General features: G+C 44.1%; 1 protein-coding gene across 5 annotated transcripts in view; it reads left to right on the top strand.

Annotated features, from left to right (window-relative positions):
- Nucleotides 1-14792, top strand: part of ANTXRL (ANTXR like) — a 367823-nt gene that overhangs the window by 226075 nt on the left and 126956 nt on the right. For all 5 annotated transcript variants that reach the window (XM_063958514.1, XM_063958515.1, XM_063958516.1 and 2 more), the window contains 2 exons: nt 2051-2131; nt 5068-5128. In XM_063958514.1, the coding sequence (XP_063814584.1) occupies nt 2051-2131; nt 5068-5128 (142 nt within the window). The remainder of the gene's footprint in view (nt 1-2050; nt 2132-5067; nt 5129-14792) is intronic.

Here is a 14792-nt window from a genome sequence, read left to right on the forward strand (position 1 = left end):
TAGGCTGTGTGGGAGGGTTAGGTTTAGGCTGTGGGGGGAGGGTTAGGTTTACAGGGAGGAATGTGTGGGTCTCAGGTCAAGTGGGGTGGGGGGGCCTGCCGAGATATCAGTGTACCAGGCCCCACAATTTCTGTTGCCGGCCCTGTTTGGACCCGTCTATACCCATCGTACTAATTCTGTCCCCAATATCCCTTATGGACTACGAGAAAAGGATTTACTGGTAGGTATTTAATATTCTATTATTTTGTATGCATATACAGTTGCAGACGCACACAGAATATAGGGATGCCGCACATAAATTTAATCAGCAGAGTCTGCTTGTGTGTCTTATTCACATAGCGATGCGAATAAGATGCAATTTATCAAGAGACGCCCGACGCTAGCAGAGGTGCACGGAACCTGTTGGCTCACTCATGCCAGGCATCTTCCCCTGTGTGGTGTATTGAGGCAAGACGTATGAGACGTAACTGTAGCTGGATTTATGGGAAAACAGTCTGTACAACCCAAAAAATGGAAAGTCCTAGAAATAACAGCCCTGCTACACAACAAAACCCTCTACAATTGTATAGATTTCTTTGATACATTTTTCTTACACATTTCTACTTCCTTTTTGGTTTCCGCTGCAGGAGTCCCCTTGCTGCTCATTTGTGCCCATCTTTCCTGATGTGCTTTCGCTCTTTGTTACATTAAATAGATCCTGGAGTCAGAATTCATGATATGAAACAGAGGGACAGAGGCAGCCCTGGGCTGTGAGGCAGATTTACATGGACAGAGACAGGATGGAAACAGCCAGAATGTCAAAAACAGATATTTGTAGTGCGGCCACCGACGGCATAAATTACTATACATATGCACGGACTAGGTTCCTGTTTGCCACAGCTTAGCTCTCTAAAATGCAAGACAAACATGCAGTTATATATTTTACGACTGTTTCTATGAGAATGTTATTTGGTAACATTCATATAAATATAGATTGATTAGCTGTTAATAAAAGCTATTTACTTTTGTTGCTCAGCAAGCCTTACATAATTTAATTTTTGTTTTTATTTCACTGAACGTATATTTATTGCTGTTCTCTCTTTGTTCAATTTTGTTTTTCTTTGGCTCCCTAAAATGAAACACATACAGTATTTTGGGGTGTATTCATGTAGCAGTGAAAACAGCAGAAAAATGAGCCAGTGGAAAAGTTGCCCAACCAATCAGCTTATAAGTAACATTCATCAAGTGCATTCTATAAACTTATACATAGCAGCTGATTGATTGCTGGTGGCAACTTCCCCATTGGCTCACTTCTCCACTCTTTTCACTGATTCATAAATAGACCCCTTTACGTTCTCCCACAATTAAAGAAGGGGAGTGCCATTTAGAGTCATCAATACTGATATGTTTTCTGCATAAATGGGATGAATAGGGGGAGGGATTTTCAACCTGATCTAAATTCAACTAAACCTGCATTTTTTTCTTTATAGTTATTTAATAACAATCAGTCTATCTAAAGTACCAACCAACCAGCTCCTGCCATTTTACAAACCCAGCCTGTGCCATGGCAGTTAGGAGCAGATTGGCCGGTACTTTATCACTGTGAAATTTTTCTCTTTTCATGGCTTAGTACATCTCCCCGGTAGACACAACTATTTTTTTGAACATCTCAAGTTCTCCTACAGTATATACTTACTATAGTCAGTAAGGTGCCCGAACCTATGCTTTCTGTTCAAGATGTGGTCTATCTTGGGGTTTTTACAACAGAACATCAGCAATATCCCACAACTAGTATTCTGCTGTTTTTTTTCTTCTCTCTACCCACACCTTCCAATCTCTCGACCCCCCATTATTCTGTTTCCCCCTATTCCTCCCACCTAAAATATTTATCTCAATATCCCTTCTCCGGTCTCACCCAGTTCTCTCAGTTCTCTTATTCCTCCCTCTATTCTCTTATTTCTCCCTCTTATTCCTCCCTTAGGAGAGAGAACTAACGGCTAATAGGATTGACCTAATAGTGTTTGGAACCCTTTTACAAAGCATTTTATTGAATCTCCTGTCTTTTCCACAGCTCTCAACAATTGCTGACAGCATTGACCATGTTTTCCCGGTGACGGGTGGCTTTCAAGCTCTACAGGGTGTTATTGACTCAGTAAGTATATATATTCAAGTGCTACATAACAAACTAGTATAAGAATAACAGGTAACTAAAAAGGACTGTTTGTACAAAATATCCACAGATGTTTACAAGTCAAGATTAACAAACAACCTGTGACTCCTTCACTAGCTGTGAGGCTTACACTTTACACCCAAATGCGCCAAATGCTCAGACTCCACTAAATGTACACAGTTTAATGCCCCCTACACACACAGCGATGTTCCGCCGAGGTGCCCGACGGCCGATACTGCCGGCAGGCGACCCGGCGGCAAGGGGGGAATGACGGGGGGAGTGAAGCCTCCTCCTTCCCCCACCTCACCCGGCTCCATAGCAGTGCATGCTAATATGGACGAGATTGTCCATATTGGCCTGCATTCATAAGCAACGGGGCACCAACGATGAACGAGCGTGGGGCCGCACATAGTTCATCGTTGGTGCCTACACACTGGCCCTCATTCCGCGTTGTTCGCTGGCTAGCTGCTTTTAGTAGCCATGCAAACGCTAAGCCGCCGCCCTCTGGGAGTGTATCTTAGCTTAGCAGAAGTGCGAATGAAAGGATCGCACAGCGGCTACAATAACATTTTGTGCAGCTTCAGAGTAGCTCCAAACCTACTCCTAGCTTGCGATCACTGTAGACTATTTAGTTCCTGTTTTGATGTCACAAAAAACGCCCTGCGTTTGCCCAGCCACGCCTATGTTTCCCCAGCCACTCCTGCGTTTTTATCTGACACGCCTGCGTTTTTACACACACTCCCCGAAAACGGCCAGTTACCTCCCAGAAACACCCACTTCCTGTCAATCACTCTGCGGCCAGCAGTGCGATTGAAAAGCGTCGCTAGACCTTGTGTGAAACTGCAACAGCAGTTGTGAAAGTATGTCGCGCGTGCGCATTGCGCCGCATACGCACGCACAGAAATGCAGTTTTTTAGCCCGATCGCTGCGCAGCACCCGAAAACAGCCAGCGAACAACTCGGAATGACCACCACTGAACAATATGAATAAATTCTCGTTCATTAATGAACGAGGACGTTCATATCTTTCAGTGTTGTCTGCCAGTGTGTAGGGAACATTAGTTGCACACATCTTGTAGATGCATCTCCCGACTCTATGCGAACAGGGTATCTGTATGTTCAACTGTCAGGATCATGTCATTATGGCTGTCTTTTTTATTTGTCACTTTGCTAATGTTTCTTTGTAATATCCAGTTAATCATTTAACCTCAATCAATTAACAACATTTTAACTCAATAATATGTCCCACAATAGTGTAAAACATAACTTGAATGGATTATAATAAGAACCAATAGTTAATTCTGTTGAAGCGGAGCTATACATACTGGGCTTTGCAAAACTGACATTCGTCTTCAGTGTCCCTATTCTGTGTATGGTCACTTCGGCTACTGTATTGACTGTATTTTTGTAAAACTTTAATAAAACATACAGATATATTGCGGAAAAAAAGAAAGGTAATAATAAACCATAAAGTAATACAAATTAAAATGCTGAAATATCATATAAAGTAATCTCTGTTTTTGTTGTTATTACTGGTGACTCACCTGTATTAAAGATAAATAGTTTTATTTGGATATGTTTCCATTCATTTGAAAGCAGACATGTACAGGTAGGTCCTGTACTCTTTCTCAGATTTGTTCCCATCTAAATACAGGGCCATGTTAATGTATAGGCACCAGTGGTGACTCCAGAAGTGGGGCTGCAGCACAGTCCAAAATTCAAATAGGGGAGCCACACCAACTGCCACTGAGTCCCGGCCAGTGATGCGTGGCAGCATTTGGAGTGGCATTTGGTGTGGCTCCCCTATATCAATTTTAGACTGAGCTGCAGCCCCACCTCTGGAGTCGCCACTGATAAGCACACTGGGCAGCTGTCCAGGGCCCCACGATTTTTGGGACCTTTGAGCAAGGGCTGGCTGGTACCTCTGGAGCTTCATTTTGGAGACAAGAAGAGAATGCTGCCCAGCCACTCTGATTGTGAATTACACACAATTGGAGCAGCCAGACAGTAAATGTCTTTCAACTTTCAGCCTAGTGGATGGCTAGAGCTATCATAGTGCCATAGACAGCCATCCACTGTATGGAAGCATGTGGAGAGAAGGCGGGGGACCACAGGAGTGGTATGTTTTCATGAATTCCTGTGAAAGAGTAGGTAGGGGCCCCAGTGCATTGCTTTGCCCAGGGCCTACAATGTTGTTAAGATGGACCTGTCTAAACATACCTGTGACTTGTTTCAAATTCTCATTCATGTTCATGTAATAATGTGGGCAGATTAGTCCACCAGTGGGGACCACAGATGACATTCCTTCTTCTTTGAGGAGCAGCCAGCCCCCTTTTCCCAAGAATGCTTAAAGGACAAATTTAAAGGTCCGTATTCACGGGACGATTTGGGGAGAGATGTGTGCTGAGCGGTTCGCTCAGCACACATCTCTCTCCCCGGTCAGCACAGCGCGATGTGTGCTGAGCGTGCGTGCGGAGACGGGGAGAGGGGCACATTTCATCCAGCCGGTGAAGTGAGCGACTTGCTAGATTGGCCTGAATGCAGGCCAATCTAGCACCAGTGATAGCGAAGCTGTGAGGGGTACACACAGAGTGATCTCTGCTTAAAATCTAAGCAATCTAGTCAGATTGCTTAGATTTTAAGCAGCGATTGCTCCGTGAGTACCCCTCTTAAGTTCAGAAGTTCACCCCAGGGCTACATTGTCATGTGGAGTGCATCATTTTTGTTGCTGTGTGATGTAAAGAATATTTAACGTTATTTCATATCTGAAATTGCATTCAAAATTGCTCTTCTTGTCTGCACCAGACAGTTAGAGAAAACTGTGGCTCTTTGGTCAGTACTAACAGTAATAACCTGGCACCCGCTTTGCTTTACTTGACTAAAACTTGAATTCAGACAGAGAACTGCTTCTTCTTTCAGATCCTGAAGAAATCCTGTATTGAAATCCTGGCTGTAGAGCCATCCAGCGTCTGTGCTGGAGGTGAGTTACCACAGGAATTGCAACCCTTTAGGGCCAGAGAAGACAGTGCAGGCATTTAATGGTCTTACAGTGGACCTGTCAGTTCAGTTATTTTATATACAGATGTGTTGTTGCTCATCTTACCCGTGAATGGGTTGCAAGTGCGCCCACATCACGACTGCAATTAGCTACGCCATTGTGCAACCCATTCGCAGAAGCGTACGCACCCATGCCTTCCTATAGATCGCAGATGCGAACGCAGTGCACACTAGTGCTCACTAGTTGCGGCAAATGACCCACGATTGCCACAACTAGCAGTTAAGATGAGGAAGGACTCATCTGTATGTACACTATGTATATGGGACACGTCAGTTATAGTAATTTGGGAAAAGTAAGCTGATCCTCCCTTTCTGGAGATGTGTCTGCCATATAAATATGAGCTGCCTATGTCCCCTCCTAAAACCAGTAGCAGGACTAACAACACTACGGGGGGTTATATACTTTGTGGGCTCAGATGTCAGGGGAGCGTGGTTATGCCCAGCTGGGGGGGTTAATTCTATGTATGCCCCAGAGTGGAATCTCCTATGACAACTTATGGGCACTACGCATGCACAGTGATTCCTTCAGCAGTATTTTTACCTATGTTTTACTCTGATAATTTAATGTACAGACTGTAGTTTTGTATTATAATGGCAAACAATTTCTGCGTTTGTATGTTGCATTATTGACTGATCTTAGCACTCTGTTACATCTGCTGTACATGTCTTGGCATGAACAGGTATGTGTATAGTTACTGTGTATAATGTTAGTTTTTATGTTTTTTCTTATTTTAGTGTGTATCAGTCAAGAAGTACCAAAGACTTTGTAGTTCTAGTTCTAGTTCTTCTGTGTACTGAGTATTTGAATATTTAAATGACCACTCTAAGAGGGGTATGCAATTAGGTTACTTTCACGTAGGCAAAAAAAAAACCCAGGACTTTTCACTATTTTTAGGGCTAATGGGGATTTGCCCTATTCAATAGCAGGGCTGTTTTTTTCGCCTAGGTGAAAAGTTCAGCATGAGCGAAAAACTTGTGGAGGCATTTTTCGCAAATATCTTAACACTAAAAATAAAAAAGATAAAAAGGCATTGGTGAAATTTTCCCCAAAAAACGGGTGAAAAGCGTCCTCAATTGAATAGGCAATGGGGCAAAATCAATATTGACATTACCGGCCCTAATTGCATAAAACCCCTTAGCATCCTAGTCTTCTCATTCAGCTGTGTTCCAGAATCTATTCCAGGTTATTTTTGTGTATTAACACGGTGACCCTATGGTGACCTTAATAGATAAAGAAAAGGAACTATTTGAAATGATTTTCTATCAAACAAAGCCTGTGCATTAATGGCCTTGAATAATATATACAGATTTACTAAAACCTTCTAAAGAGGACAAGTAGAGGGGCATATGTAATTGGGTCCGAGTTTGCTGGAGGTGCAGGATGCCTATGCCCCCAGGTGTTAACCATAACAATCAATAAGTTTCTATCTAGCATTTTATAGACTGTACTAAATAAATGATACAGTATGTAGAATCTGAATGGTTGCCATGAGCAACACCTCCACTGGTCCTCTTTATGAGGTTTATTAAATCTCCCCCTAAGTAACTGGAGTATCGTATTCTTGTAACACAGTTTGTGTATAAGAAATGTTTTTGTTTTTTTCTTGTATTCCTAATACCCATTGCCCTTTGACTTTGTAGCAACAGCACTTTGTAGAAAGGTGGCATCAGTAATTATAGCTGTGCCATTCTCCCCATGTTCTGGCTGTAATTGACCTGGGGGTCATCAGTGACAGCCCGTGACAACTCACAGTTTTTATGGAAGAGGAATTGGCATTGTGTGCCATTGGTAATAGAATGATTTCATTTCCTAAAAATAGAAGAAAAATACCCGTATTCACTACAGTGCATGATACCATTATTTTTATATTAAAAGTAATACAAATATATTTATTTTCTTATAATTGTTGTTGCCCATTTCCCATTATTTTCAGTCGTCAGCTTCTGCGCACTATGTTTTGCTTTCATCTATTTTTTTTCGTAATGATCGTTAATATGTTGCTATCATTTTGTGATTGCTGTAATAAATGATGTAATAACAACAGAATGTATGCAGTGTCGGTAATGTGATAGAACGTGTTCGAAATTACTGTATCTATAAAACATCAGTGACATCACTAATATTTAATTTGCCATGTCATTTCTTGATAAGAAAATTCTTGGGTTGTGGTTCTATAGCAAAGGTTTTTTTTTTCCTTTACTAGAACCTTAACAACTGTAGTCCTTTAATATAAGGTAGCATGCAGAGGCTTAGGTAATGATATATACAATTATACGTACTGTGTATGTACAGTTTTCTATAACCTCTAACAACATAACCTCATTTTCCTAAAGCGTGAGAACTCCCACAAACCCCTGATGCAGGCTTGTAGTGCTCTGGCAGAAAGAAGCCTTAATGAGCAATTCCCTCAGCACCGCCTTGTCTGCTCTCGTATAATTAGATGCAGATTTATGGACATTAGGGACATGTGGTGCAGGCAACAGATGTTCTCTTGGATTTCAACCAATTCTATTCAAAGGGTGTATCTCATCTATGGGGAAAACATACACGTTAGTAAGCAATTGCATGCCATATGCTAGGGATTGGTGTATATGGAAATCACTTACATATTCTTTAAAATATGAATCATGACTTCACAGCTAAGGAACCTAATTATTATTAAGAGCTCCGATTACGGCAAAAAGGCTGATTTTGATGATGAAAAAAAAAAAGAATCACTTATTGACACAATTTCACAAAATTAGTGGGACAGTGATACTCAGTTGCCATGGCGATATAGGCCCATTCTTTACTGGTTTGCTGAATGGTTCTCTGCATAAACCTGTCTCCGCTTTCCTTTTCTATTCCACTTAGATGTTAAAAATAAATTGATACAAAGCATTTTAAAATGTAAAAACAAATTTACATCACACTTTAATCATATATATATTCACAGAATCTGTTATCGCTCTCCTAAGATCCTGGTACTGCAATGGTACTACTAGGACTACTATTAACTAGTAGGACTACTTGTTAATTGGCTTCCCCAAGCAAAGTCCCATGTGAAATCAATTCACTGCACACATGGAAAGTTATGCATGCAGGGGCTATTCAGTTAGCCCCGCAGGAGTGCGGAGATCGCTATGTGCCAATTTCCACACATGCACGAGATCTTTATCTGCAATTGCACGTGATCGCAGTTTAAGAGCCGGGGGGGGGGGAGAGGACCTTTTGAGGGGTGGACCGCGGCAGCTGTGAAACATCACATGCCGCCGCTGCGACCCAAAATATGGCCTGGCATGTGGGGTGGACTTGCCCTGTTGTGGGCGTCCCCCCACATATTACAGAAAAGGCTTGTAGTTTTGCACAACTACAACCCATGCTGAATCGGGCCTGCAGTGAACTGAATAGATTTTCTCACATTCAGATATTATTTTCAACAGGCAGAGACGCTGCACTCAAAGAGAGTAATAAAGAAATTGTAGCAAAATGGCCACAACACAATATCATTTTATGCATACATACACAGCTGTATATCTCAAGATGTGTATCCGACTCGACAGTGCATGCATCCAGTATCCAGTATAAGTCATTGTCAGCCTTTATTTGCACCTACCATTAGTGATGTCACTGATAGTTTAAATAGATAATTTTTCTGCAGCGGGGTACACTAGGGTTCCACAGGGAATAACATCAGGGTGTAGAGTTGGATCTAGATCCGAGGCACCAACAGGCTAAAAGCTTTGACTGTTTCCAGGATGCTTAGCGCCACCTCCTCTTAAACCCTGCCTCCGTGCACAGGAGCTCAGTTTGTAAGTTGGTGCCTGCAGTGCAGGCAGCTAACAGGGAGGGCTGCGCTGAGCAGCCCTGAAAATAGCTTTTCTAGAAGAAAGAAGACTTCAAGAGCGGCAGCATAGGCACTTAAAAGTGCTATATGTCATTGCTGTATACTCCCGCGCCCTGGTTGCCGGGTACTTACAGCGGAGGGCTCCGGTATTTCTTAGGGCACACACACTGACCGCTGCTCTCCGGGATCGCGTGGCCGCATCAAGGAGGAGGTAAAGGGGTCTCCCAGGTGGGACCCGCTGCAAATCGCGATCTGGCGTGGACACTGTGGCCGTGCAGGGACCCCACTAGACCACCAGGGCAAGGGCACAGGTCGGATTCTGTACATAATCCGTTTTTCTAAGGTCCGCAGTACCCAGTGGTGAAGTCCAGCAAGGGGATAAGGCTCTGACCTGTAGCCCCTCCCCCAGCCCCATGACGCCATTTACTGCTAATGTTCCCGACCTGGAGCTGCATCTCTCTGTCTCCCTCACTCCCTGTCAGCGTTTGGGCGCCATTACACACACAGCTGCGCTGATCTGGCACTGCTGGTCACTGTCTCCTCTGTAAAGCCGCCTGCATCATCAGCACTGTGCTTTTACAGGACACTTAAGTATTCTACATGTCTTTAGACAGTGTTAGTTAAGAACAAGTCCATACTGTCAGGGATATTTAGTACAAGTACTCTGTGATATACATCCAGTCTTTACTGTGCATTGCTATATCTATATACCTAATTAGCTTTACTTAAGTAGTGCAGTTACTTAGTATTGCTAGCCCAGTGCAGTTTTATTGTTGGTTGTGATAATTTCTGCATTGTACATGTGACTTGTGTGTGTGCCATTAGCTGCTGTGTGATTTCCATTCCGTGTATCTCACACATATTGCTATCCCTATATTCTGTACCCTGAGGGGGGCTAAGTGCATCAGGGTTTTCATATTTATAGGGTCTCACAGGATATACTATATTGGTATTTTTCTCTGTGTTTTACAGTCACCATTTGCCTCTTAAATCCTCCGTGTGCTCTGCCTGTAGTCACACTACCCAGGGGGATTTTTGTCAGGTATTTTCTCTGCTTTTATTGTACTTTTTCACCCTACGGTAAAGCTTTCGTATAATGTCAGCTCAGCAGGGTGGCGATTCTGTGGCTAACCTTACATCCTGCAATGCTCATGCCATGGATGTCTCTGAGGAAAATATTGCAGCTGATGGTTCAGGTACTGGGGGTTTTGTACCCCTTCGTCAGTTTTCTGCAACGTGGGCAACTAATGACCCGCCGTGGGCTACATTTTCTAATTTACTGACTACGCTGGTAACTAGACTTGTGCCCCCTATGGGACCTTCTGTGCCATTACAGCCACATAATGTCCCTGCTGTTAATCCGCCATGGGCAGATACTCTGTCCTCTCAATTACAGCAATTAAATCAGTCTTTGGCCAAGCAAAATCCTAACCCTCGCCCGCCTAAGACCAAGGTGTCATTTAAGCGGGCCATTACATTCTCACAATCCACGCATGTTACAGATACTTCATCTGATGATGATGGCGCATATACCGACCCCTCAGACACTGATGCAGATGCTTCTAATGCGGAATCCCTGACTCAAGTGGATGTTCCTGACCTCTTAGAGGCTATCAGGCTGATTCTTCAAACTGATGATGATGAAGAACCCCCGGCTACCTCTAAGAAACCAGATAAGTTCAAGCGTCAGAAGATTACTAAGTTAGTCTTAACACATTCTGACCATTTACTGTAGTTGACAAACGTCAGGAATCCTGGGAATATCCAGGAAAGAAATTCTCCCTGTCCAAAAAGATGCTAGCTCGTTATACCCTCACTGCAGAGTTAAGCAAAATTTGGGAAACACCGCCGCCGGTGGACTCGCAAGTCGCACGTCTGGTGGTGTCATCTGCTCTGCCTGTCACTACCGTCACCTCTCTGAAGGAACCGACGGATAAACGTGTGGAGGATTGCTTGAAGTCCATTTACACTCTGGCTGGAGCTCTGCATCGGCCTACTATTGCGGCCTCTTGGGCTGCTAAAGCTATAGAGGCCTGGGTTCAGGAAGTTGAAGCGGAATTACCATCTAATTTTCCTGATAATGCTAAACAATGTCTTTCTTACATTGTTACAACCTCTCATTATATTCAGGAGGCAGCATCTGATGCAGGTATCCTAGCGGCCAAAGCGTCTACCACGTCTATTCTGGCTCGCCGGATCCTCTGGTTGTGGTCCTGGTCTGTAGATCTGGACTTGAAAAAGACCTTGGAGGTTATCCCTTTTAAGAGAAACATTCTTTTTGGGGAAGATCTCAACAAGTAATTGAAAATATCTTTGGCGCTACCACCTTTATGTTAATTAATAGAAAGAAAAAATAATAAAAAAGTCCAGAAGAATGTCCCAAATATTTTCTCTGTAACTGAATTTTGATCTTGTTATCTTCTAAATTTCTTCAGATCTTGAAATTCCTTATGGATAGGTGTCCATATAAACAGAGAAAAGAAGGATATATAGTGTAGTATTTTTTATAAAATAAGTTCAAATTTATTTTAGATAACACGAAGGTAAAAAACATATAAAAAGAATTTTTCTTCCATCCAATAAAATTCTGTGTTTTTATGTATATGATTGGAACCGTACCGTGTCAAGCTCCCAGCATGGAGCAATGGAAAGAGCACAAAATTGGAGTCTCCAAATTTGGATGCAGGTAGATGGATTCAAGGCGGCTATTGAATCCATCTACCTGCATCCAAATTTTGGAAGGGAGCCTGCCTGGTCCAGCTGCCGGTGTTTAGCCTGGAGGGAGTAAGGAGGAATTCCGGAGACTCCAATTTTGTGCTCTTTCCATTGCTCCATGCTGGGAGCTTGACACGGTACGGTTCCAATCATATACATAAAAACACAGAATTTTATTGGATGGAAGAAAAATTCTTTTTATATGTTTTTTACCTTCGTGTTATCTAAAATAAATTTGAACTTATTTTATAAAAAATACTACACTATATATCCTTCTTTTCTCTGTTTATATGGACACCTATCCATAAGGAATTTCAAGATCTGAAGAAATTTAGAAGATAACAAGATCAAAATTCAGTTACAGAGAAAATATTTTGGACATTCTTCTGGACTTTTTTATTATTTTTTCTTTCTATTAATTAACATAAAGGTGGTAGCGCCAAAGATATTTTTAATTACTTATTTCTCTTTAGTTCCACTTTGGTGATTGGGAATCACTAGAATATATCTAGGCTGCTTTTTCCATCAAGCGCTATTTTCTAGTCCTTTTTGTTTTGTTATTAAGATCTCAACAAGATTGTCGCTGACTGAGCATCTGCTAAGACTGCATGTCTACCTGGTACTACTCCTTCGGCTCCGAAGGCTAAGAGTACTTCCTTTTGTTCCTTTCAACCTCCAGGTAAAGCAAAGGGTCAGGCATACCCGAAACAGACTCGCACTTCCAAATCCACTAAGCCCAAACCTAAACATGCCTGGGCTGCCCGTCAGCCTGCTGCCAAAACAGACAAGCCTGCTGCATCATGGGGCGGGCCTCCCCCTGGGCGATCCCAGGGTGGGAGGTTGACTTTTACGGTTTGCTCAGGTATGGTCACAGACCACTTCGGACGCCTGGGTATGGGAAGTCGTCACTGACGGATACGCCATCTCTTTCAAGACACGTCCCCCTCGCCAGTTTTGCTCAAAAAACGTCCCTTCGGATCCGGTAAAAGCAAAAACTCTCCATCTGGTGGTACAATCCCTCCTGGACACAAGAGTGATAGTGCCAGTGCCTCTGGCTCAGGGAGGCAGGGGGTACTATTCAACGCTGTTCCTAGTTCCGAAACCGAATGGATCTTACCGGGCCATTCTCAACCTCAAGTCTTTGAACAAATTTGTGAAAGTCTCCAAATTCCGTATGGAAACGCTTTGCTCTATTGTTCTGGCCTTGGAGCCCAAGGACTATATGGTATCCCTGGACATACAGGATGCTTACCTGCATATACCTATTGCAGTGTTGCATCAACAATACCTGCGGTTTGCTATTGGCAACCTACATTTTCAATTCCAGGCCTTGCCTTTTGGTCTGACCTTGGCTCCTCCAGTTTTCACCAAGGTCATGGTGGTCATGACGGCCCTACTCCGCCGTCAAGGTATCAGGATCCTGCCGTATCTCGACGACTTGTTGATCCTGGTGAACTCTCCAGAGGTTCTCCTTCGTCATCTGGAACGGACGGTCCAATTCCTGAAAGCCCACGGGTGGCTCATCAACTGGAAGAAGTCTTCCATGGTTGCTGCTAAGAGCATGGTGCACCTGGGAGCACTATTGGACACCCACAAACAGCGGTTGTTTTTGTTTCCGGAGAACATCTTAAAGCTTCAGGACAAGATAAGATGCTTCCTCTCTCACCCACCTGTGTCAATACACTCGTCAATGCAAGTACTAGGCCTCATGGTGTAGGCTTTCGACATGGTGGAGTACACTCAATTTCATTCCCGCCCTCTGCAGAGGTTAATTCTCTCCGAGTGGGATGGCCTGCCTCACCGGATCAGGTCTCACATTATATCCTTGACGCTGGAGGTCCGTCTGTCACTGACCAGGACTGAGCAGGGGTCGTCCATTCTGGATCTCCAACTGGGTTCTTCTGACGATGGATGGCGGTCTGCGGGGTTGGGGCGCGGTGTTGGAGCAACACTCTCTTCAGGGTCGGTGGACCAGGGAGGAATCTTTCCTACTGATAAACATTCTGGAATTGCGGGCAGTGCCTCAAGTACAGAACAGGCCTGTTCAAGTACAGTCAGACAACGCCACCACGGTGGCATACATAAATCATCAGGGTGGCACCCGAAGCCGCAAAGCACTGATGGAAGTGTCAAAGATTCTTCGTTGGGCGGAGCGCCATCTGCCAGCCATATCAGCAGTGTTCATCCCATGGGTCCTAAACTGGGAAGCGGACTTCCTCAGTTGTCAGGACGTACACGCCGGAGAGTGGAGCCTGCATCCGGAGGTCTTTCAACTCCTAATGGACCAGTGGGGACTACCAGATGTAGACCTTCGGAGCAAGGACATGGGATCCTTAAGCAGCGTTCGTGGATGCACTGGCAATTCTATGGAACATTCGGCTGCCGTACGTGTTCCCTCCGGTGTTACTTCTGCCCAGGGTGATAAGGAAGTTCAAGCAAGAAGGAGGAATAATACTTTTAATCGCTCCAGCGTGGCCCAGATGGCATTGGTTCTCCGACCTGCGGGGTCTCTTGATAGAGCGTCCTCTTCTGCTTCTGCAGCGCCCAGACCTCCTCGTTCAGGGCCCTTGTGTCTACCAGGATTTGGCACGGCTGGCTTTGATGGCGGGGCTCTTGAAGCTTGCATACTGAGGGCCAAAGGTTTTTGGAGTCAGTCATTCAAACTACTGTATGTTGAAGGCCCGTAAACCGGCTTCTGCTCAGATTTATCATAGGGTCTGGAATACTTATTTTGCTTGGTGTGCAACTAACAGTTATGATGCATACAAGTTCAGTACTGCCAAACTCTTGGCTTTTCTGCAACAGGGCCTAGACTTAGGCCTTCGTCTTGTCGATATGGTTTCAGAGAACTCAGGGTGTTTTACGTATTCAACCTCCCTGTGTCCCGTCTGTGGCTCCTTGGGATTTGTCGGTGGTTCTGGAGGCCTTACAAGGGGTGTAGTATGGTATGCCGGCGGCCGGGCTCCCGGCGACCAGCATACCGGCGCCGGGAGCCCGACCGCCGGCATACCGACAGTGTGGCGAGCGCAAAGGAGCCCCTTGCAG

Source organism: Pseudophryne corroboree, chromosome 3, assembly GCF_028390025.1.
Source record: "Pseudophryne corroboree isolate aPseCor3 chromosome 3, aPseCor3.hap2, whole genome shotgun sequence".
NCBI classification, from domain to species: Eukaryota; Metazoa; Chordata; class Amphibia; order Anura; family Myobatrachidae; genus Pseudophryne; species Pseudophryne corroboree.